The sequence below is a fragment of the Lithobates pipiens genome, unplaced genomic scaffold (genome assembly GCF_037356315.1).
Source record: "Lithobates pipiens isolate NorthernLeopardFrog02 unplaced genomic scaffold, aLitPip1_a1.2 Scaffold_1, whole genome shotgun sequence".
NCBI classification, from domain to species: Eukaryota; Metazoa; Chordata; class Amphibia; order Anura; family Ranidae; genus Lithobates; species Lithobates pipiens.
This window is the reverse complement of record NW_027507685.1, coordinates 46,095,975-46,119,483: the sequence shown is the minus strand read 5'-3', so window position 1 is coordinate 46,119,483 and position 23,509 is coordinate 46,095,975. Positions and strand designations below refer to the sequence as shown.

Genomic DNA, 23,509 nt, shown 5'->3' with positions numbered 1-23,509 from the left:
GTTCATTTATGTCCAAGACTCTCAGTTCACAAAGTCTGCAATAAAATGGGCAGGGCCCACTGGCACTACAGTGAAAACACTTTCATTTCAATCCAACATTGAGCTGGATAAATTGCAAAGAGGAAATGCTTTGAAAAGAAAAAAATCTGTAAGGCTAAAACCACCAGCATGAATGGGCACTTGGAGAAGGGGGGGACTCTCCTCTTTCTAGTCAGTCCAGAGTATATTATATAAAAGGCCATCATACTTACGTTGTAAAGCGTCTTGTAGGGCTAGGTATGGGGCTTGGAGGCAATCCATTACTGCTTACAAACATTTGCAGGGATGGAGAAAAACATTGCTGTTGGTAAAAAAAGAAAATGCAATTACAAACGGATTGCCTTATTTCATGTCCAATTCAGTGAGAAGCTCGATGAGTTTGAGGTATTTAGGAGAAGAACTGGAGTGGTTAGGTATGTTAGTGTGTCTTAAGGGAAGGGCAGAATTATTCAGTGAATTGCTAATGCAATCCATGATACAATAGAAGTATGCTAATGTCAATGAAATTCATTGTGATTTGAGCATTATATTTTCTCTTCCAGCCAAAACAGAGACCAACATAGAGTCTGGCACCAGCAGGCACCTACAAAGTAATACAACCATGGCTACTTGGTGCATAGCTGTCTGGTCCAGTTTTTATGCAAGTAAATATAGTTGAACACAATGGACTTGGCTCTCAAATCACCAAAATTGAAAATATATACAAACCATTGCACTAATCTAGGATGATACCATCATACACATTAGAACTGATCAAATATATGGCATTAATTCTGTGTTCAGACAGAAACTCCACAGAGGCAGATATAAATCCAGGTTGTTTTATATTGGTATGGATAATAAACTTTCACAAATTCAGCCTTACTTATATATAGAGTATAGAGTTATAGCCTTCTCTTTCTAAAGTAATACATTTTAAGCTCTGTAATCCATAGCAAACAATCAAAATTCACATTGCTTTAGTCAAGAGTACAAGATGTGTTCAGATTGAATGCTATGTCTTGCTGCACACAATAGGAAAGGTTTACCAAAGAAGGCCCATTGTGCTCCTCAGAGTAGAACAATCATTTTTAACATAAAGCATTTTATTGTGACACGTTGTGCCTGTGAGTTCCATTTTATTATAGCCCTTTTTTCCTGCTTGATAACTGTAAGGGGATGCGACAGTGTTTTAAAAACTTAGTACCACCCTGGCCAATATAAAGGTGTTATAGTGAAAAATTAAAGTGCAACTAAAAGCAAGGCTTTTTTTTTTTTTTTATTTGGACAGAGAGTGGAGAAGTGTTTAACCACTTCCCACCCGGCCGATGCATATATACGGCCGGGTGGGAGCCGTCTACTCCTGATAGGACGTTCAGGAACGTCATTCAGGAGTAGCGGGATCGCGCGCGCGCGACCGCGCAGCGGCGCGATCCCGATGTGCTCGTGTCACCCGGACACGGCACATCTCAGATCGGCAGGAGGGCTCTGTGATTGGCCCTCCTGATCACATGACGGCCGTGTCCAATCACGGCCGTCATGTGATGTAAACAAACAGCCGGTTGCTAGGCAATCGGCTCTCCTCTCCTCACACGGAAGTCACCGCTGAGGAGAGGAGAGCAGAACGCTGCAGCCGGCTGATGATCAGTGAGTATGGGCTGCTTTTTACAGCTTTTTACTCACTGATCATCAGTGTAGTGTAAACACACAACACACCACACAGTACAAACACAGTCCCCACATATGTCCCCAAAACACACATGTCCCCAAAACATACATGTCCCCAAATAATAAAAACACATGTCCCTAATAATAAAAACATGTCCCCCACATATGTCCCACTAAAATCACATGTCCCAATGATTATCTGCACACATATGTACGTGATCACCTGCACACATATGTACATGATCATTTGCGTACATATGTCCGTGATCACACAAACCAATTATTATACACTTAACGGAATTTTTTTTTACCAAAAACATGTAGCAGAATACATTTTGGCTTAAATTTATGACAAAATTTGATTTTATTGGATTTCTTTTCAAATAGAAAAAAGAAAATATTGTTTTTTTCCAAATTTCCGCTATTTTTGCGCTTATATCGCAAAAAAAAAAAAAAAAGTGATTAAATAACACCAAAATAAAGCTCTATTTGTGCGAACAAAATGATAACAATTTCATTTGGGTACAGTGTAGCATGACCGCGCAATTGTCACTGAAAGCGATAGAGCGCTGAAAGCTGAAAATTGGGCTGGGAAGGAAGGGGGTGAAAGTGCCCTGTATTGTAGTGGTTAAACATCTGCTAGGTTTTTATTGCTGTCTGTGGCCCCAATAGGGAAATTCACCCCATTTGTCCTGCTTATTATCATCAAAAATTAAAGCAAGTGAAAGTCCCACATTTTAGGTTGTCCCCAGAGCAGTAAGAGGGGAAATCTTCCAATGGGGACAGAAGCTCTGGTGAATTCCCTCTCACTTCTGGTTTTGCTTATGGGACAGGAAAATCACCCCAACCCATAGATGGTGAAAAAAACAAAACCTAAGAGGGGTTATAACCCTCTCCTAATCTATGCAAAATGAAAAAAGGTTTTGCCTTTAGTCTTACTTTACCAATTGCCGACTGGGCCATAGCCGAATGATGGCTACAGCGTGACCGACTAATTCTGGGAGGGCGTACAATGCCTTCCTCACAGAATCATGCTCCCCCCGGGGCGCGCACCTGGGAATGTGCATGGATCAAGGTTAAGGATCAATCTCAGCAGCCCTTTACCATGTGATAGCTCCGTCCAATAGGACAGAGCAATCACTGTCAACAAATAAGATTTTATCACTTCTGGTTTTGGTCTAATGTAAAGAAGCCATTACCAGCTTGAACAAGAATCTGGTCTTGATCAGATGCTTTGGAGGCCTGAGGACAGATATGGGGTCTAAAAGTCCCCAGATCTCTCTGTAAAGAGAACCTGTCATGGCCAATACTATCACAAGGGATTGGGTCTATCCCTTGTGAAAGCAAAAAAGGAAAAAATGTAAAAGATACAGTGTAATTTTTTTTTATTTGTAATAAAATACAATTTAAAAGAAATTTAAACTGCCCCTGCTCCTTCGTACTTATTAACTGCAAACGCACGCGTTGGCTCCGGACGCATATGGAAACCGCAACATACCTGCATTTTGTTTGCCAGGGGCGGGGTCAAGGGCGTGGCCATCAGGTAGGCTGTACAGGGCCCCATGATTGCAAACAGCAGCTCTGCTCAGCATTGCCACATCAGTTCAGTGCCAAGGAGTGCCCCAGCAGCAGGGCCACTGATAGGGCAGTACAACCAACCCTGTTGTACCAGGCCCGCCCCCCATCAGCTACACAGCTGTGCCATAGCAGTGCTCTACAGTGCCACTAAAGTGACCATTAGTGCCAATAGAGTGCCCATCAATAAGTTCTACCCTATCAGTGGATCCTCATCAGCGCCTGTCAGTGCCGTAAAAATTGCATAGAAAAATGCATTTTCATTTTCTTTCCACATTTTCCAAAAACGTGGGAAAAAAAATAAAAAATACATGTTCAAAAGACTCATTATGCCTCCGAGAATATACTTTTGGGGTGCTTTCTATCCAAAATGGAGTCATTTTGTGGACGTTTCCATTGTCCTGGTGCTCCAGGGCCTTCAAATGTGTAATAGGTTGTCAGGAAATTATGTGTGTAAAATATGTCACTAGAACACCTGACATTGCTCCCTGCATGATGTGCCTTTCTATGTGGCCAGGCTGTGTAAAAGTCTCACACATGTGGTATCATCATACTCAGGAGTAGCAGAACTGATTTTGGGGTGTAATTTGTGGTATGCATAAGCCATGTGAGAGAAATAACTTGTCAATATGACATTTTATGGGAAATTTTTTTTTTTTTTAAATCTTCATATTGCAAGGAATTGTGTGAAAAAATTACAGCGTGAAAAAACTCACCATGCCTCTTACTAAATACCTTGGGATGTCTACTTTCCAAAAAGGGGTAATTTGGGGGGTATTTATACTTTCCTGGCTTGTTAGTGTCTCAAGAAATTATATAGGTCGTCAGTACACCAAGTGTGATCAATTTTCAGTGATTGGCGCCATAGCTTGTAGACTCTATAGACCAAATAATATACACCGATTTGGGTTATTTTTACCAAATATGTGTAGCACTATAAAAATTTAGGGCAAAACGTATGAAGAAAAATTACTGATTTGCAAAATGTTATAACAGAAACGAAGAAAAATGTTTTTTTTTTTTTTTTTTACAAAAATGTTCTGTCTTGTTTATTTATAGCGCAAAAAAGTAAAAAATTTCAGAGGTGATTAAATACCACCAAAAAAAGCTCTATTTGTGTGAAAAATAGGACTTTTATAAACAGCTTACCTATAAAATCCTTTTCTTGGAGTACATCACCGGACACAGAGCCATAGTAATTACAGTATGGGTTATATGGCACCTTCAGGTGATGGACACTGGCACACCCTAAACAGGAAGTTCAATTCCCCATATAACCTCTCCCCTTACCCCGAGTACCTCAGTTTTGTAGCAAAGCAATACATGCAATACAATTTTGCAATACACAATACAATTTTGTAGCAAAGCAATATTCCCCATATAATCCCTCCCCTTACCGGGAGTACCTCAGTTTTGTAGCAAAGCAATACACGTGCAACCAGAAAGAGGGGAGGGGACCTCTCTGTCCCATGATGTACTCCAAGAAAAGGATTTTACAGGTAAGCCGTTATAACAATCCTATTTTCTTTATTGTACATCATGGCACACAGAGCCACAGTAATTACTATATGGGATGTCCCACAGCAATGCCACCTGAGGGGAGGGGACACAACAAAAGTAGGGTGCAATCAGACTGGAGGACCTATCCTGCTGCTTGCAGCGCACTGCGCCCGAAGGTAATATCCTCATGCCTTCTTACATTCACCTGATAGAATCTGGTGAATGTATGGACTGAGGACCAGGTTGCGGCCTTGCAGATTTGAGCCACGGAGGCTTGGTAATGCACTGCTCACGAAGCACTAACAGCCCTGGTGGAGTGCGCTTTAACCTGGAAAGGTGGAATCTTCCTCTTCAAGCCATAAGCTTGAATAATTACCTGTCAAATCCATTTGGCAATAGTGGATTTTGATGCTGCCTATCCTTTTACAGGACCTTCAGGCGACACGAACAAAACATCTGTTTTCTGAATATGAGCAGTCGCCTTCAAATAGATCTTGACTGCTCTCACTATATCCAAAGAGTGTAGTGAATTCTCTTCCTTAGAACAGGGTTCTGGAAAAAATTAAGGTAAAACAATATCCCACTGGGTCACCAACGCATCCGTTCCGCATGCAAGTGGATCCCTTGCTCTTGACACAAAGTTGTCAACTTTGTTGTTGAACCTGGATGCAACAGCTCTACATCGGGGATCCCCCATCTTTGGCATATAGTCAGGAAGATGTCCGGGTAAAGGGACCATTCCCCTGGGAACAACTGCTGGTGACTTAAGTAGTCTGCCTGCCAGTCCTCTACCCCTGGAATGAAGTTTGCCGAAATGCACAGCACATGTTCTTCTGCCCAGGTTAGGATATGGTTTACCTCTCCCTGGGCTGCCTGACTTCTGGTGTCCCCTTGGTGATTGATATAAGCCACTGCTGTAGCATTGTTGGATTGAATCCTGACAGGAGAATTCTGCAACCTGAGCATCCAGGCCCTTAAGGCTAGACACGCTGCTCGAATCTCTAGAATGTTGATGGGCAAGGTCCTTTTCAGTTCTGGACAATTTCCCTTGGACAGACGCTTCTTCCAGGACTGCTCCCCAACCTGAAAGGCTGGCATCTGTTACCACCCTCCAGGTAACCAGTAAGAAGGATTTCCCCTTCTGCAGATTCTCAGATCTCCTCCTACTGAGGCTCTTGCGCACCTTTGGTGACAACTGCATTGGAAAATCTAGTGCCTGAATCTGTTTGTTCCAGGCCGATAGGATACTGTTTTGCAGCAGTCACAAATGAAACTGAGCATAGGGAACTGCTTCGAATGAAGCCACCATCTTGCCCAATAACTTCATACAAGGGCGAATGGAAGGACCTTTCTTTATGGCTCTGATCTTTGCCTGGGGTAAAAACACCTTCTTCTGGGCTGTATCTATGACCAGACCCAAGTACTCTAATCTTCTTACCGGCTTTAAAGAAGATTTCCTTAGGTTGATGAAACAACCTAGGTATTCCAGGTAGTTGATTGTGGTGACTATGCTTTGATCCAAGCCTATTAAGAGCAGGTTGTCCAGGTATGCCATTATTGTTATACCTTGAGTCCTTAAGCTGGCCAGAAGTTTTGTAAACACCCGAGGTGCAGTAGCTAGACCAAAAGGCAAGGCTACAAACTGAAAATTACGTTTTTCTACTTTGAAACGCAGATACACGTCTGGTGAGCGGGGAAAAAAGGTACATGCAGGTATGCATCCCTGATGTCGATTGATGCCAGAAGCTCTCCCCCTTGTAGGATGGAAACTACTGATGGGATTGATTCCATGCAAAAAGAGCGAATCTTCAGGAACCAGTTTAGATCTTTGATATCTAGAATGGGCTGACATCCCCATTTGGTTTTGGTACCGTAAATTTTTTTTTAATAAAACCCTGACCCCTGCTCTTCCAGGGGGACCATCATGATCACTTTTTGTGACAAAAGTCGGTCTAATGCTAGAAAGAAAGACTTTTTTTCTCTGGATCTTTGGGGACATCTGACCTGAGGAAACGAGGAGACGGAAATTCTCAGAACTCTAGTTTGTAACCTAGAGCTTCATAAAGAGGCTTTAGTGTTCTGTCTTGCAGGTTTCTTCCCCCAGGACCTTTTTTGTCCCTGAGGTTTAACTCTTGAACCTGATGGTGGAGTTTGCCTAAATGCGACTGACTGGAGGCGGATGCCCCTGGCATCGTAGGAGAGCCTGTTTACATGTGGGATGTTTGTCCTCCAAGCTTCCACCCACAGTGTGCCCCCCAGTGTCCTCCACCCACCCACAGTGTCTCCGCATCCTCCACCCAGTGTCCCCCTGTGTTCTCCACCCACTCACTGCCCCCCTGTGTCCTCCACCCACCAACAGTGTCCCACACTCACCCAGTGTCCCCCTGTGTCCTTCACTCACCCTCAGTGTCCCTGTGTCCTTCACCCACCCAGTGTCCCCCTATGCCCTCTATCCCCATGGTGTCCCCTGTGTCCTCTCCCCCAACGGTGTCCCCCTGTGTTGTCCTCCGCCTACCACCCATGGTGTCCCGTGTGATGAAGATCCTTCCCCACTTGATTCATCATAAGCCTGTTCACGGTCCCCTTAGGGGGATTAATCTTCCCCCTCCCACAGTTCCCCCGTTTTAGGATCCTGGGTGGTAGACGGGGACATAATGCGTTTTCTTCCACTTTGTGAAGATGCGATTAAAGCCGCTAATCTTTCCTCTAAACCACTCATAGCTGAGGAGAAAACCTGCTCAGTTATATAGACAGGGGCTGAAGTGTCGTAAGCAATTGCAGCCCCTGATGACCCTTATGGCTCACTCTGACCAGCCTTTTTAGAACGGGATGGTGTCACAGAGGGAGGGTCCTTGGACCTGAGGGCGACCCCTTTGTTTCCTTGGTCTTTGTGGCATTTGAACCACCTCCTCTGGTCATAGTGGTGAGCACAAAAGCAGAGGTACCACAAAACAAATGCACCCACTGCTTAGCAATAGTCCAGCAACTGTTGCTGCTATTAAGCTCAGCCTGGTGCTTAAAGTAAATGTGCCTGGGAATGACTGTGTCACCCACTCACATGCCATCCATCCACTCTGTGTACCTCCTAGTTGTATGCACCTGAAAACGAGGTGCAGCCCGCGCTGTGGACGTTCAATTCGTGCCAACGCCGCTAAGCCCCGTCCCCCTTTCTCCGACCATCCACAGCACCCCCCCTCCTTCATCTATTTTAAATTAGATTGTTTCCCGCGCAAGTGGGCCCGATCCAGACTGGACCGCATGGAGGACTGGGGGAGGACAAGAGCTGCCGAAGGAAAGCGCCGCAATGGTGGTGGAAGCAGCACAGTACACCGCTGTCTAGTGCCATGCTCCCTCTGCCTGGAGGAAGCTATCCAGGTGGGGGGACATTCCTGGGAGAAGAAACCCCCCCTTTCCCATGACTTTACCTGGAGCCAGGGCTGGAGGTAGCGTGCAGCTTGAAACACAGAGGCGAGACTGACTAGCATGAACAGGTACATGCTCCTGACAGCCCCCGCTGGTGACTATAGGCATAGCAACATTTACTTTAAAAGAGAAAGCCCAGAAGAATTAGAAAAATTTCTTAGGAATCTCCCTTACCTTATTCAGCTGCAGGGTTCTGTGGTAACAGACCCAATCTTCACCTCTCACGGTAAAAACCTTTAGGGACTGGGGCCCCATTTTTTATCGAGGGATCTACAGCCCTGGGCCTGTAAAAAGCACCCCGCCAGGAATATGGGCGAATAAACCAAATACTGGATGCCGAGGTCCAGCTCTCTAAAAAGATAAACGTTACAGGTAAAACCTAATTTCTTCAGAACACGAGCTCCGGGTACTATTCAATTTGGCCTGGAAAAGACACTTTGAATGGATCCAGTTTGCATGGATTGCCCCAGTAAGGAATATTCCAGGGGAGCTCAGCAAAGCACATTTTTACTTGTGACCATCACCCAAGACACTGGAGGTACTCCTGGTAAGGGGAAGGGTTATATGGGGAATTGAACTATATTGTTAAGGGTGTGCCAGTGTCCATCACCTGAAGGTGCCATATAACCCATTCAGTAATTTCTGTGGCTCTGTGTCCCGTGATGTACGATAAAGAAAAAAGGCCAAAAATATCATATGGGTACAATGTTGCATAACTGAGTAATTGTCATTGAAAGTGTGACAGTACTGAAAGCTGAAAATTGGCCTGGTTAGGAAGCTGTTTAAGTGCCGAGTAGGCAAGTGGTTAAAGAAAAACTGAAGCCAGTATCCAAATTTCTGTTTCCAGGTTAGTGGGGTATAGTAGGCTAGCCCACTAGGTCTTTACCCTGTGAAAGACACCCAGAGAGCTCTCTCTCTCAATAACAAGCATTGATGGGAGCATGACGCAGCATTTTGGTGTACTGCAATCTCTAGATTCTTAACAGACGCATGCTCAAAATTAGCTTAGGCAAGTGAAAACAGTACCTCTGCTGTAAAGCTAGCGCCCACCTCCAGTTTGCAGGGGAGAGGGTCACAGCTGTGAAGAAGCAGCATCTATCTTTTTGCAGCGTGGCTGCTTAAAGGGTAACAGGACTGTAAAAATGGGCCATGTATTACCTTTCCGATCCCTCTGGTGGGAGAGGGCGCAGGGGACACTGGTGCAAAATCAATACGTTTTGGAGAAGAGGATTTATCCAGCTTGTCAAAATCGTTGTCGCTCTGTAAATTGAGAGAAAAACACATACCTATAAAAGATATCCATGACCCTCCTTAGTGTACAGTTAATGGTTTCAAATAATACATGACTAATAATGACGTTTTAGGCGATGCATTGTAGACATGCATTCAATTGTCGTTCAAAAACAGAACAAAGGCATGGTTTAGTAGAGAAATCCAGCAAACATGCCTGGGAAACTATAACCTATAAAATGTAATTATGAAGGTACCATCAATTGGTTTCCCAAAATCAGGTCACATAATTCTGCTGGTCTGCTTCCTATTTGATTCAGGCTAGGAGGAGGTATTTCTGCAGTTTGCTACTTCATGTAGTGTAGATCTAGTTTGCAACTTCATGTATATTTGCTCTGAGAAAAACACTCACCAATTATGACGCAGAAAGGTAATGTGCTGTCAGTCAGCCTCTTTAGATAGGCACTGATGTCACAGTGGGGTTTCACCTCCAGTGCACACTCTGAGACTAAGGCCGGCTATAAACGGTTCAAATTGCAGCTGGTTCAGCAGGAACCGCCCAAGATTTGAACCATGTATGGACAGGCTAAATGTACCAAGCTGATCAATCAACTAAGGTCCAACCAGCTTGCTGGAGTTTACATGCGATTATCTCTAGAAGCTTGTACAGCCACTAGCAATAATCACTGTCTTCTGGTGGGGATAGCTTTCTTTTCTATGCGATCTGTGTACGATTTGCTTTAATCAGGTCAAATCTAAACACTCAATTTGTATGCAATCAGGCAGGCCCTTGCACTACTTAGTTGAAGGTCATTTGATGAGGATTCCCAGATGGACAAATGTAACTATGCTAAAAATAAAAAATCTATAGCTGTAGTTCAGCTTTGAATGCTGAACAAAGTGATGGTGCATAAAGACTTTGTTTAATTTCTTTTTTTATTAATACTTTTTTTTTTTTTTAATAGCACATCAAACATCATCCTAAACTCTCCTTTTCCAACATCAGAGAGAAAGGAGCTCTACTTCAGCGATCTGACATGCCCTCTGCAAAGTAATGACTACTGAGATCATGAGCTTTTACCTAAAAGTGCCTGTAAGGAAATGTCTGCATTGGCAATAAATAGCAACAAGTTTTGGTCCATGTATGCCTCTTTAGACACCTTACAGCAAAATTCACTGGCCCTCTATTTATGATAAACAATATGTATATAACGTGAACAATTACCTGTAAGTAAACCTTTATTAATGAACTTCTTTTTGCTCCATTTTGTCTGTTAAATAAAATACTGTGAAAAGCATTGTTGTATGTCTGCTTTATAAATGCAAAAAAAAAAAAAAACCTGTTCCCTGTGGGAAATGAAAATTGTTCTAAAGGGTCAAGGTTTTTTTACCTTCATGCATTCTATGCATAGTGGTAAAAAACCTTGTGTGTGCAAACCCGCCCCCCTCCCCCCCCCCCCCCCCCTCCAATACTTACCTGTGCCCCATCACAGTCCAGCAATGTGCATGAGAGCCTTGGCTCTCTGGGGACATTTTCTCCTCATATGCTCCTGCTGCGGTCAATCACAGCCATTGAGAAAAGAGAGGGGGTGGGGGCCGAGCAGCTGCTGTGTGTGTGTGTGTGAAAAGACACGCAAAACAGTGGCTCGGATGCCCCCAGAGCAAGCGGTTTGTTGTTCTGGGGGAACTTGGCATGAGGGAGGGGCCAGGTGCACTGGCGTGGGACACTATTAGAGAAGGATCATGGCTGCTCTGTGCAAAACTACTGCACAGAGCAGGTAAGTATAATAGGTTTGTTTTTCTCTAAATAAACGTGCCTTTAACCACTTAACAACTGGCCCATACCCGAATGACGGCTACAGGGCGGTTGTTTAACTCTGGGAGGCCGTCATATGACGTCCTCCCAGAATTCCGCTCTCGCGTGCCCCCTGGGGCGCGCACTCGAGAGCATCCGTGACCGCCGGGTCATAATGGATCACGGTAAACGGCCGCTTACCATGTGATCACTCTGTCATTTGACGGAGTGATCACTTGTAAACAAACCGGCATAATGTTATGACGCCGGTTCCACCCTCCCCCTCTCTGTACCGATCGGTACAGCGGAGGGGGAAGAGATCGGTGTCAGCAGCGTTGTGGGCTGCATCTGCAGTGCTCACATCGCTGCTCACCTAAATGTAACCCCTCAATTCCCTGCCATTACTCTGCAATACCCTGCAATTACTCTGCAACACCCTGCAATTACTCTGCAACACCCTGCAATTACTCTGCAACACCCTGCAATTACTCTGCAACACCCTGCAATTACTCTGCAACACCCTGCAATTACTCTGCAACACCCTGCAATTACTCTGCAACACCCTGCAATTACTCTGCAACACCCTGCAATTACTCTGCAACACCCTGCAATTACTCTGCAACACCCTGCAATTACTCTGCAACACCCGCCAATACTCTGCAGTAAAATTCCAGACAATACTCTGCAATACCCTGCCAATACTCTGCAATACCCTGCCATAAATTGCCATACTCGGAGATACCCAGCCATACTCGGAGATACCCTGCAATACCCAGCCATAGTCGGAGATACCCTGCAATACCCAGCCATAGTCGGTGATACCCTGCAATACCCAGCCATAGTCGGTGATACCCTGCAATACCCAGCCATAGACACCCCCCCCCCCCCCCTCCCGCTGCCCTCCGGTGCTTCTACCGACTCGACAATACGATCAAAGCCAGAATCTTTTTATTTTTTTTATTTCAGGCTTTCCTGCCTAGAGGCGAGACGTAGGGTCTTATTGACCCCATATCTCACTGTAAAGAGGACCTATCATGCCATATTCCTATTACAAGGGATGTTTACATTCCTTGTAATAGGAATAAAAGTGAACAAAAAATTTATTTTTGGGGAAAAAAACGTCAAACTAAAATAAAGTAAAGTAAAATGAACAATAAAAAAAAAAAATGTTTTAAAGCGCCCCTCTCCCCATGTGCTCGCATGCAGAAGCGAACGCATACGTAAGTCCCGCCCACATATGAAAACGGTGTTCAAACCACACATGTGAGGTATCGCTGCGAGAGCAATAATTCTAGCCCTAGACCTCCTCTGTAACTCAAAACATATAACCAGTAAAAAAAAAATAAAAATTTAAAGCGTCGCCTATGGGGATTTTTAAGTAGCGACGTTTGGCGCCATTCCACGAGCGTGTGCAATTTTGAAGAGTGACATGTTAGGTATTTATTTACTCAGCGCAACTCCATCTTTCACATTATGCAAAAATTGGGCTAACTTTACTGTGTTTTCTTTTTTTTTTTTTTAAGCACAAAACTGTTTTTTTTTTTGCCAAAAAAAGCATTCGAAAAATTGCTGCGCAAATACCGTGCGAGATAAAAAGTTGCAACAACCACCATTGTATTCTCCAGGGTGTTTGCTAAAAAAACATATATAATGTTTTGGGATTCTATGTAATTTTCTAGCAAATAAATGATGATTTTTACATGTAGGAGAGAAATGTCAGAATTGACCTGGGTGCTCCAGAACGCCTGATGGCGCTCCCTGCATGTTGGGCCTCTGTATGTGGCCACGCTGTGTAAAAGTCTCACACATGTGGTATCGCCGTACTCAGGAGTAATAGCAGAATGTGTTTTGGGGTGTAATTTGTGGTATGCATATGCTGTGTGTGAGAAATAAACTGATAATATGACAATTTTGTGAAAAAAAAGTAAAAAAAAATCTTGATTTTGCAAAGAATTGTGGGAAAAATGACAACTTCAAAAAACTCATCATGCCTCTTACTAAATACATTGAAATGTCTTCTTTCCAAAAAGGGGTCATTCGGGGGGTATTTGTACTTTTCTGGCATGTTAGGGTCTCAAGAATTGAAATAGGCCGTCAGTACTTCAGGTATGATACATTTTCAGATATTGGCACCATTGCTTGTGGACTCTATAACTTTCACAAAGACCAAATAATATCCACCAATTTGTACTTATTCTTACCAAAGATATGTAGTAGTATAAATTTTGGCCAAAATTTATGAAGAAAAAAATTACTAATCTGCTAAATTTTATAACAGAATCAAAGAAAAATGCATTTTTTTTTTTTTACAGAATTTTCAGTATTTTTTCTTTTACAGCACAAAAAATAAAAAACCGAGCGGTGATTAAATACCACCAAAAGAAGGCTATATTTGTGTGAAAAAAAGGACAAAAATTTCATATAGGTCCAGTGTTGCATGACTGAGTAATTGTCATTCAAAATGTGAGAGCACCGACAGCTGAAAATTGGTCTGGTTATTAAGGGTGTTTAAGTGCCCAGTAGTCAAGTGGTTAATATCACTATAAAGTGGTTGTAAACTCTGTTACACCACTTGTACCTACAGGTGAGAATATATTAAGGCTTACCTGTAGGTACAGTAAATATTTCCTAAACTTGCACAGTTTAGGAGATATTTAGTATATACGCTGCTGCCGACGTGATCGGCACATGTGCACTGAAGAAACAGCCCACTGGTGCAGTTGTTTCAGGGCCCGTGCCGTGACCGGCAGCTCCCGCGCACAATCGCCCGTGAACCCTGAAGTAACTCAGTGTGCCGGCACAGATTCAGGGCATCTTTCTAAATGTAAGCATTTTATAAAGAGCTAGTATGCGATGCATACTAGCTCCATATGCCTTTGTCTTGCAGGTTATTTTTGATAGGCATCACTGGTGGCACTGAAAGGCATATCCCTAGTGGTCTAGGGTGGAATACCTGGTGGTCCTGTGGTGGCCATCCCTGGTGGTCCTGGCGGCATCCTCGTGGTCCTGGGTGGGCATTCGCAGGGGGTTGCACTGATAAACAATCAGCACAGAACTCCCACCAAGAGAGCCACTGATCGGCTCTCCTCTACTTGCATCTGTCAGACGTGAGTGAGGAAAAGCCGATAAATGGCTCTTCCCATCTACATCATTATCAGCCCCGATTGGACATGGCTGATCACATGGTAAAGAGCCTTCTCCAGTCTCTCTTTACCGAGATCGGTGATGCGGTGTGTCAGACTGACACGGCGTACCATGCGTTCACCAGGGCACACGATCTTGGCTTATTCTGCTGGACATCATATGACGCCCAGTCAGGATAAATGAACCACTGCCCGGCTGTCATTTTGCTATAAACGCCGGGCGGGAAGTGGTTAAATGTAATGTGCGCTCTCTGTTCATTTAATCTCAAACAGTCTGTATAGCCCACCCTGTTCTTAGAGTGCCTTGAAAAAGTATTCATATCAAAACACTATCAAACCTACTATTGTCCTGGAAGCACCTTCTGCTGTCTTGGTTTGGCAAGATTAATGCGGTTTGGACCTAGCTATCCAAACTACTATATGCCTTCCGGGTCCAACCGATTCCTGTACCTCTACACATACTCCGTATCCACCAATGGAAATTATTCAATTTTATTTGGGATTCTTCCCGTCCACAGTTCAAAAAACAAGTCCTATTCACTCGCAGGATAAATGGTGGCCTCTCAGTCCCCAACCTCCAGGCTTATTATATTGTAGCTGATCTCGCTTCTTAAATTTCCCTTTATTTCCCCCTGGTATGGAAAACCCTGGCCAGTTTGGATGGTGGACAGAAAATGGGTTTTCAGACATTCACCCTTTACTAACCCCAGTTAGAATCATAAATGTTGGTGCCCTTCGCTCCTCTAACAAACTACTGCTGCGGAAACATTTTCGATATCTTCAACTCCATCATTGTATTTAGAGACTCCTTAGATCCCACTCAACACCTTACCTTCTTTCAGCCTTTGAAAAGCATTTGTAGGTCACGCCTGCATTCCACAGGTATTATCTCCTTAAAATACTCTTCAATTATATATTCCAGGTAACCTCCAATGCGCCCTTTCCAACAACATTGGGAACCTGAACTATCAGTGGAGCTGGAACCGGCGGATTGGCAGAATATGCTCCAAGCTGCTTCTAAGTGTTCCAGAAATGTAGTCACTCTAGAAAATTCCTATAAGCTCATCTACTGATGGTATTATACGCCTGGCACAAATAATTTGCCAACCTGCTTTGGTGGACGCTCCCTGCTGGGACGATGTCTCCTATCGGGTGGTACTGCCCCAGGGCGAGTAGACTATGGATCAGGGTTCACGCACTTTTACAAACATTACTTCAAATGTAAAGAGAAGCCCCTCTGAAGCCCTTCTATTCAAACATATGGAATCCTTACTATAAAGTAGAACGAAAGCTTTCGACGTACCTCTTTGTCGCAACTAAATTAACTATAGCGAAAGCATGGCAAACTTCTCCACTCAGTTTTGAAGCGATAAAACATTGCATGAACAATTTTATGGTCAATCAAAAGTTAACAGCTATACTGTCTGATTTCCACGACCAGTTTCTGAGTCTGGCAACCCCGGATAGCCTATGCTCACCTATCACGCTTTGACCAAACACTACTGACATTCTGATACTTTTAGAAACATTGCCCTCTTTTCTCCTTACTTTCCTTCCCTTTCCATCTACAACATTCTCACCCTTCTTCTCTTTAGCTAAAGAAGTCCTCCTTATACTAAATCTCTCTATACATCACAACAGACTGACAGCCTTATGGCTGAGCAGCTGTAAATAGATAATAATTCAGTGTCCCTCTCTAGTTTCAAGGCTTTGTTGCCTCTAAGGGCCGGTTCACACTGCGGGCGATGCGAGGCGACACCGACTTGCCTCGCCGCGACCTCAGCGGCGATTTGCAAATGACTTCTGTATAGAAGTCAATGCAAGTCGCCCCGAGGTCGCCCAGAAGTAGTAGAGGAACCTTTTTTCTGAGTCGGAGCGACTCGAGTCGCTCCTCTCAGAACGGTTCCATTGTACAGAACGGGGGCGACTTGTCAGATTGCGGCGAGGCGAGTCGTGTCGCCTCGCCCGCAGTGTGAACCGGCTCTAACACTTTTGTTTATAATTGTTATTGTTTTTACAGATTGTTATACCTTTTTTTTTTTTTTTCCAAGGAACACCTGAACATTACCATGCTTACAGTGGTTTAGCTTACCTTTTGTATTATTTTACTCACTGTGATTGCTTTTCTCTCCACTTTGGATTTGAATCCTGTGTTATGCCTCATGTATTGTGTTTTTTCCACTGCCTGTCAGTTGTTTTGTTTTTATATATTTATCCATGCTACTTAATAAAAAAACTATTGTAAAAGAAAAAAAAGGATTCACACCCCTTGAAATTTTCCACATTTTGTCACGTTCCAACAAAAAACATATTTTATTGTGATTTTATGTGATAGACAACACAAAGTGGCACTTAATTATGAATTGGAAGGAGAATAAAAAAAATGGTTTTCAAAATTTTTTGCAAATAAATATCTGAAAAGTGTGGCGGTTGTTTTCTGCAAATACAGCTGCAAGTCTTTTTGGCTATGTCTTTACCAGCTTTGCACATCTAGAGAGTGACATCTTTGCCCATTCTTCTTTGCCAAATAGCTCAGGCTCTGTAAGATTGGATGGAGAGCGTCCACTTGAACATTTTCAAGTCTTGCCACAGATTCTCAATTGAATTTAGGCCTGGGCCTTTGAATGGGCCATTCTAACACATGAATATGAATATATACGTTGTCCTGATAAAAGGTAACCCTCGGCCCCAGTCTCAAGTCTTTTGCAAACTAACAGGTTTTCTTCTAAGATTGCCCTGTATTTGGCTCCATCCATCTTCCCATCAACGCTGACCAGCTTCCCTGTCCCTGCTGAAGAAAAGCATGTCCACAACATGACGCTGCCACCACCATGTTTCACAGTGGGATTGGTGTGTTTAGCGTGATGTGCAAGGTTAGTTTTCTGCCACACATAGCGTTTGCTTATAGGCCAAAATGTTAAAATATTGTGTCATTTGACCAGAGCCCCTTCTTCCACATTTGCTGTGTACCCCACATGGCTTTTTGAAAACTGCAAACAGGACTTCTTATGGCTTCTTTCAACAATGGCCTTCTTGTTGCCACGCTTCCATAAAGGCCAGATTTGTGGAGTGCACGACTAATAGTTGTCCTGTGGACAGATTCTCCCACCTGAACTGTGGATCTCTGCAGCTCCTCCAGAGTTACTATGGGCCTCTTGGCTGCTTCTCTGATTAATGCTCTCTTTGGCTGGCCTGTCAGTTTAGGTCAACGGACATGTCTTGGTAAGTTTGCAGTTGTGCCATACTTTCCATTTTCGGATGATGGACTGAACAGTGCTTCCTGAGATGTTTAAAGCTTAGGATATTTTTTTTTTTATAACCTAACCCTGCTTTAAACTTCTCCACAACTTTATCCCTGACCTTTCTGGTGTGTTCCTTGGCCTTCATGATGCTGTTTGTTCACTAAGGTTCTCCAACCAACCTCTGAGGTCTTCACAGACCAGCTGTATTTATACTGATATTAAATTACACACAGGTGGACCCCATTTACCAATTAGGTGACTTCTGAAGGCAATTGTTTGCACTTGATTTTAGTTATGAGTATCAGAGTATAGGGAGATAAATACAAATATACGCAACACTTTTCAGATATTTATTTGGAGGAAAAAAACAAAACATAATTTTCCTTCCACTTCACAATTATGTGCCATTTGTGTTGGTCTATCACATAAAATCCCGATAAAATACATTTATGCTTTTGGCTGCAACATGACAAAATGTGCAAAATTTCAAAGGAATATGAATATTTTTCTCAAGGCACTGTGTATCTTGTAAATATGATTTGGAGATGAAGACAATGGGATGGAATGAATAGTTTAGCAAAAGAAAGCCGGGTAGGACTGACACCACTCAGTCCACAATAATGCTGTATGTGCTCCCATAATTGTAAATGAAGAGCTAAATGTGTTTCTGGCATATTAACAGATATTTTTCTATAGTTGTGGGGTCTTTAAGAGGGGGGAAAAAAACCCACAGAGCAATACATAGAGATGCTCTGTTTTCTTTAATTGTCTTTACATACACTTTAAAAAAAAAAAGAAGGGGGAAAGAAAACATGTTCTATAAACAATGGTATACAGCAAAATAATATTCATTGAAACCAAATATAGCTGGCTATGCATAATTAAGATGCAATGTGTAAATTTTCTGTTGGAGAAAAAAAAGATTGATGTGCAAGGAGAGTTTTAAGGCATTCCCAAGCAGCTGCATGAAAAAAAAACATCTCCCTGCTGTATGATAATTTATTTTATTATATATTTGTTTGCATTGGTATATGTCAACCATGGCAGCATTTAGTTTTACCATGCCTTTTGTGACACTAGTTTAGCTCTAAAAATGGCCAGAAATTACCTACAAGATTCACTCCTTACAGACGTCAAAGGGATTTGCCTTTAAGTTTTTCTTTGTTGAATTCTGAAAAGGATTTGCCAAACATCTGGCGAAATTAATTTTGGCCATTACTAATGGTGATAGATAAAAAGGTAGGAACTTTTGAAGTTCAGCCTTATGCCGCGTACACACGACCGGACTTTTTGACAGCAAGGGTCCGACAGAACGAGTCTGGACAATTTGATCGCGTGCAGGCTCCAGCCACCCAGGAAAAAGAAGGGTGTTTTTTGCACGGTTACCAGGTGAAAAATTAAAAAGGGAAAAAAAGCCAAAAAACCAAATGCAGCCACCTCATGTAAGGACTGCTAAGCTGCATTATACTATATTTGGATAAGCTTTGGAACTGGCAGTCCAAATCCATCAGTATCTTACCAGACTGAAGCTTTCTTCCCAGGAGAGGCTCATCTGCATTGCAGCTTGGACTTCTCTGAATAAAAGCAAAAAATAAATACATAAATAAAATGAATATTATTTACAAAACACTTATACTTTACAGAGAACTATAGAATCTCTTATAGAACAAATGTGCTCTAATGGGCTGACTATTACAGCCCACCAAAAACTTCCAGGAATGGGGGAATGTGACTTTCTTGCTTCCTACAGGGCGCTACTCAGTGTCTAATGGTTAGAAGTTAGAATGCTGTTGGGGGTTGATGGGGGTTGATTTACTAAAACTGAAGTCATAGCTTAAATTGAACAAGCTGGAGTTAGAAGCCGATTGGCTACCATGCACAGCTGCACCAGATTTTGCACTCTTCAGTTTTAGTAAATCAACCCTATGGTGACAAGAGGGTGCGGATCTTAAAGGTCTATCAGTGTCATGTGACTATCTTATCTGCAGTGTCGGATCAGGACAGCACGGTAGTACAGAAAAGTACCTAGCAGGAAAGGGGCAGGTAGGCTGTAATCAAACAATAAGCAATATGCACACTGCAGAAATACCAATCAGTGAAGTGAAATTTCTCTTTCAGGTCATTTGACGGCAATAAATTGAAAGCCGACTGGCAGCCATGCGTAATAGATTTTGCTTATAACCCTCACTATTTAATGGGTAATTTTTTGGTAGATGCTAGAGAGTTAAGAGCTTCTTGATCATGTTACGATCTCTTGCCATGCACTCTGGTGCCATGATGTCCACAGGACTGCATATCTTCTGCAGCCATTATGAGGGGATCTCGCTCTCACTGTTGAAATGTGAAGTGTAATTTATATTATGGTGGTTGTGAATAGCTAGTACTCTTAAGTGGGCAGACAAAAACAATGGCAGGGAAATGTGGCTGCTTAAGGCTAGGTTTACACATGTCTGGTGCGAATTCCCCCTCAGTTTTCACTGCAAATTTCCAAAGCAGCTGTTCAGCTGCAATTTAGATGTAGTTTCAATGCAAATTTTTGTAGCCAGAGGCCACCGGTGTCTTTAACTTTAGCTGGTTGTTGAGGAGCAGGCAGAGAAGGCGCGCGCTGCTTCCTTAACAGATGACCGCTAAATGTAAACAAAAAACATGTGAATCCCCCCCTTATCCCCCACCATCCATACCAGGCCCTATCGGGTCTAGTATGGGAGACAAGGGCCTCTTCCCTAGCCAGTGGTTGTGGGGGTCTGCAGGCAGGGGGCTTATCGGAATCTGGGACCCCCAGATCCTGGCCTTCTCAGAAGTATAAGGCAAGGTGTGGCTTTCCCTCTTGCTTCCTACAGGACGCTGCTCAGTGTCTAAATGGTTACAAGTTAGAGTGCTGTCACATGGGGGTTGATTTACTATAACTGAAGAGTGCAAAATCTGATGCAGCTCTGCAGAGAAACCAATCAGGGGCCTCTTCCCAACAACCCTGGTCAGTGGTCGTGGGGTCTGCGGGCAGGGGACTTATTGGGATCTGGAAGCCAACAAGTCTTAACAAGGGGCCCCCCAGATCCTGACCTTCCCTCCCTATGTGAATGAGTATGGGATACTCATTCACCAAAAAGAAAAAAAGTGTTAAAAAATAAATAAAACTATTTTACAAAAACAAAAAATAAAAATGTCCCCACCGTATAGATCTAGCATCAATCACGATTAACGCCACCCCCCCCCCCCGCCTCCAAAAATAAAGCCCTGCAGCGCCGTCGCTGGCTCCCACCATCTGCCCTCTGCAAGGTCTTAAATAGCTAAGGGACAGGGCCACCTGGCGACATCACAGGATGGCAGCATGCACCAGTCGATGTCACAAGGGGCGGTGTCATCTGGTGATGTCACTGGGTGCCCCCCCCTTAGAACTGTCACACATTGGTGCGGTCAGAGGTCGGGAGCCATTGGCGGCTGCAGAGATTTTCTTTTTTGGGTCGGCAGCAGCACTCATTATGATTGAGATGGATCTACACTGGGGGACATCGTTGATTCCGACAAGAACCCTTCCACGCAGACCCCCTAACAAATTGATGCCAATGTACAGCTAACAGTTAATAGTCAGACCTGGGCAAACTGCTGGCCCAGGGGCACATCTGGCCCTTTGGCAGTCTCCGTCGGGCCCACAACACCTCCACTGTCAGCTTCAGCTGACATGCTCAGAGAGATGTGTTGACAGATGTCAGTTTGAAAAGCTGTAAGGACTGTAAGGAGAGGGCCTGAAAAGCTGACTGTTGGGAGGCTCAGTTCTACCCAGCCAAGTTCTTCTGTGTTAGTGCCTGCACACTGCAAACCCCAGAAGCCATGCATCTGTTCTTCACTCCAGGTCAGGATCTGCAGAAACCCCTGTTTTACTGATCCAAGGCTCTCTCCTTCCAGGTCACAGTGCTTGTAGCTCTGTCAGTAATCTCCCTGAGCCAGTCAGTCACATATGAGTACTCAGAATGACAGATCAGTTCATTAACTCCAATGCCTGTCAGCTACCTCACTGCTTTTACTAGCCTGCCCTACACCAACACTCAAGGGCGTTGCTAGGGCTGCAAAAGATCTGGGGCTAGAGCCCATAGCAGCAGTCACTAAGCTTTTTGCATTCCAGCACGGGGGGAGAGGCACGCCGGTGGTAAGCAATTTTTTGTGGGTGATGGCTGGTGTTGGCGCTTTAATCATCATGGCACCATGGTTGATATGGTGTCAGGGTGATTGAAGTGCATTATTTATAGTGTTACATTCTAATATATAATGAAGTGGTTCAAATCACCATAATGCAGAATCAGTGGGAGCCCTGGGAGTGTCATTTGCCACATCTCCTGCCACCAGATGCAGCATGTTACTTGCCACCTTAACCTGCCACTAGATGTGGATTGTCATTTGCCATTTTCACCTGGCAGCAGATATGGATTCTCACTTGCCACATCACCTGCCACCATTTGCAGATTGCCATGTCTCCTGCCACCATTTGCAGATTGCCAAGTCTCCTGCCACCATTTGCAGATTGTCACTTGCCACGTCACCTGCCACCATTTGCAGATTGTCACTTGCCACCTCTCCTGTCATTTGCAGATTGTCACTTGCCATGTCATCAGCCCCCAGAGACGTGGGTTGTCACTTGCCAACTGATGTGGATTGTCACTTGCCATGCCAGCGACACCAAAATGTGCATTGACGCTGCATTGGTGGCAGGCTGGCAGGACTGGTCCATTTAGTGAGAGCAAGAGAGTGGTGATGCGGGGCGGGCAGTGATAGATGTCATCTCACTGCTCCCCGCCACACCTCCGACATTGAAGCAAGGGGGTCTGGTTGCAAAGTGGAGCTCCACCAATGACAGGAATCACGTGACCTCCACTCTACTGTGCTGTGAGGGTGGAAGAGCTTTGATGTGTGGCAGGCAGTGAGAGATTCCCAAATTGAAGAGGCTTGGCTGTGAAGAGCGCTGATGTGGAGAGATGTCACCGCTGCTCGTCCCCCCGCTCGCTTCTCTCCTCTGCCTCTCTCATGGAGCCAGCCCATCCGCCGTAGCAGCTGCAACCCGCTGGTTAGGAAGGGACCCTGTGGCAAGAGACTCGGGGCTATGGGCCCCAGATTCGAGGCTATAGCCACCACCTAGCAACACCCCTGCCAAGACAGCAACCAGCAGAATAGCAGAGGACTTTTCTTCACTACGGCTTCTAGTAATCGTGAGTGTTCACACTATTTCATGAGCAATTGTACCTATTATTCCTAGTACCAGGAAGTACTAGGTGTTTGTTTTTCATATGGTTACATACTTGCGGACCTCCCCAGTCCAGTGGTGTTCACCTAAGACTCCTAGCTTAATCAAAATATTTTTTACTAAACTTTGGTTCGGCCTTCCACAAGAGTCACAGTTTCCCATGTAGCCCCAAGTTACACCAGTGTTTTTCCTTTTGGGATGATGGTTTTACAGAAACAAAAGCTGATCATTGTAAGCTCCCCTGCCAGTGTTGCATGGTTTGTCTCATCCATGTAATGGATATATCTGCAAGAGAGCTTGTTCTTTGGAAAAACAACTGTGTTTCTGACCAGATGAAGAGAGAAGAAAGCCTAAAAAAAAAAAAAAAAAGGAATAGAACCATCACAGCGATAACATGATACCCGGTTACCGATAACTGTAATCCAATGTGTCCACTTGGTCACAGGAGAGGTGAGCTGCACGCTCCTAACCCAGGGTAGGCACAATGACATACATGTATGCGATTGTGCCTGCACGTGCCCCTCGCCTGCAGTATATTTACTTTGGTGGGTCAGGAAGTGGTTAAAACGGCACTAAAATGATCATTTTAGTACCAAGCAATGCAAACTTATTTACTCACTGAATAAAGCATTTTATTTTTCAGTTCGATTTTTTTTTTTTGAAAGTCGCATACAAAAACAAA

General features: G+C 43.9%; 1 protein-coding gene across 3 annotated transcripts in view; it reads right to left on the bottom strand.

The window, feature by feature from the left end:
• LOC143996860 (PABIR family member 2-like) overlaps positions 1-23,509 on the bottom strand; it is an 83,979-nt gene that overhangs the window by 23,515 nt on the left and 36,955 nt on the right. For all 3 annotated transcript variants that reach the window (XM_077492186.1, XM_077492262.1, XM_077492331.1), the window contains 3 exons: positions 19,114-19,168; positions 9,343-9,444; positions 252-340 (listed from right to left, as the gene is read on the bottom strand). In XM_077492186.1, the coding sequence (XP_077348312.1) occupies positions 252-340; positions 9,343-9,444; positions 19,114-19,168 (246 nt within the window). The remainder of the gene's footprint in view (positions 1-251; positions 341-9,342; positions 9,445-19,113; positions 19,169-23,509) is intronic.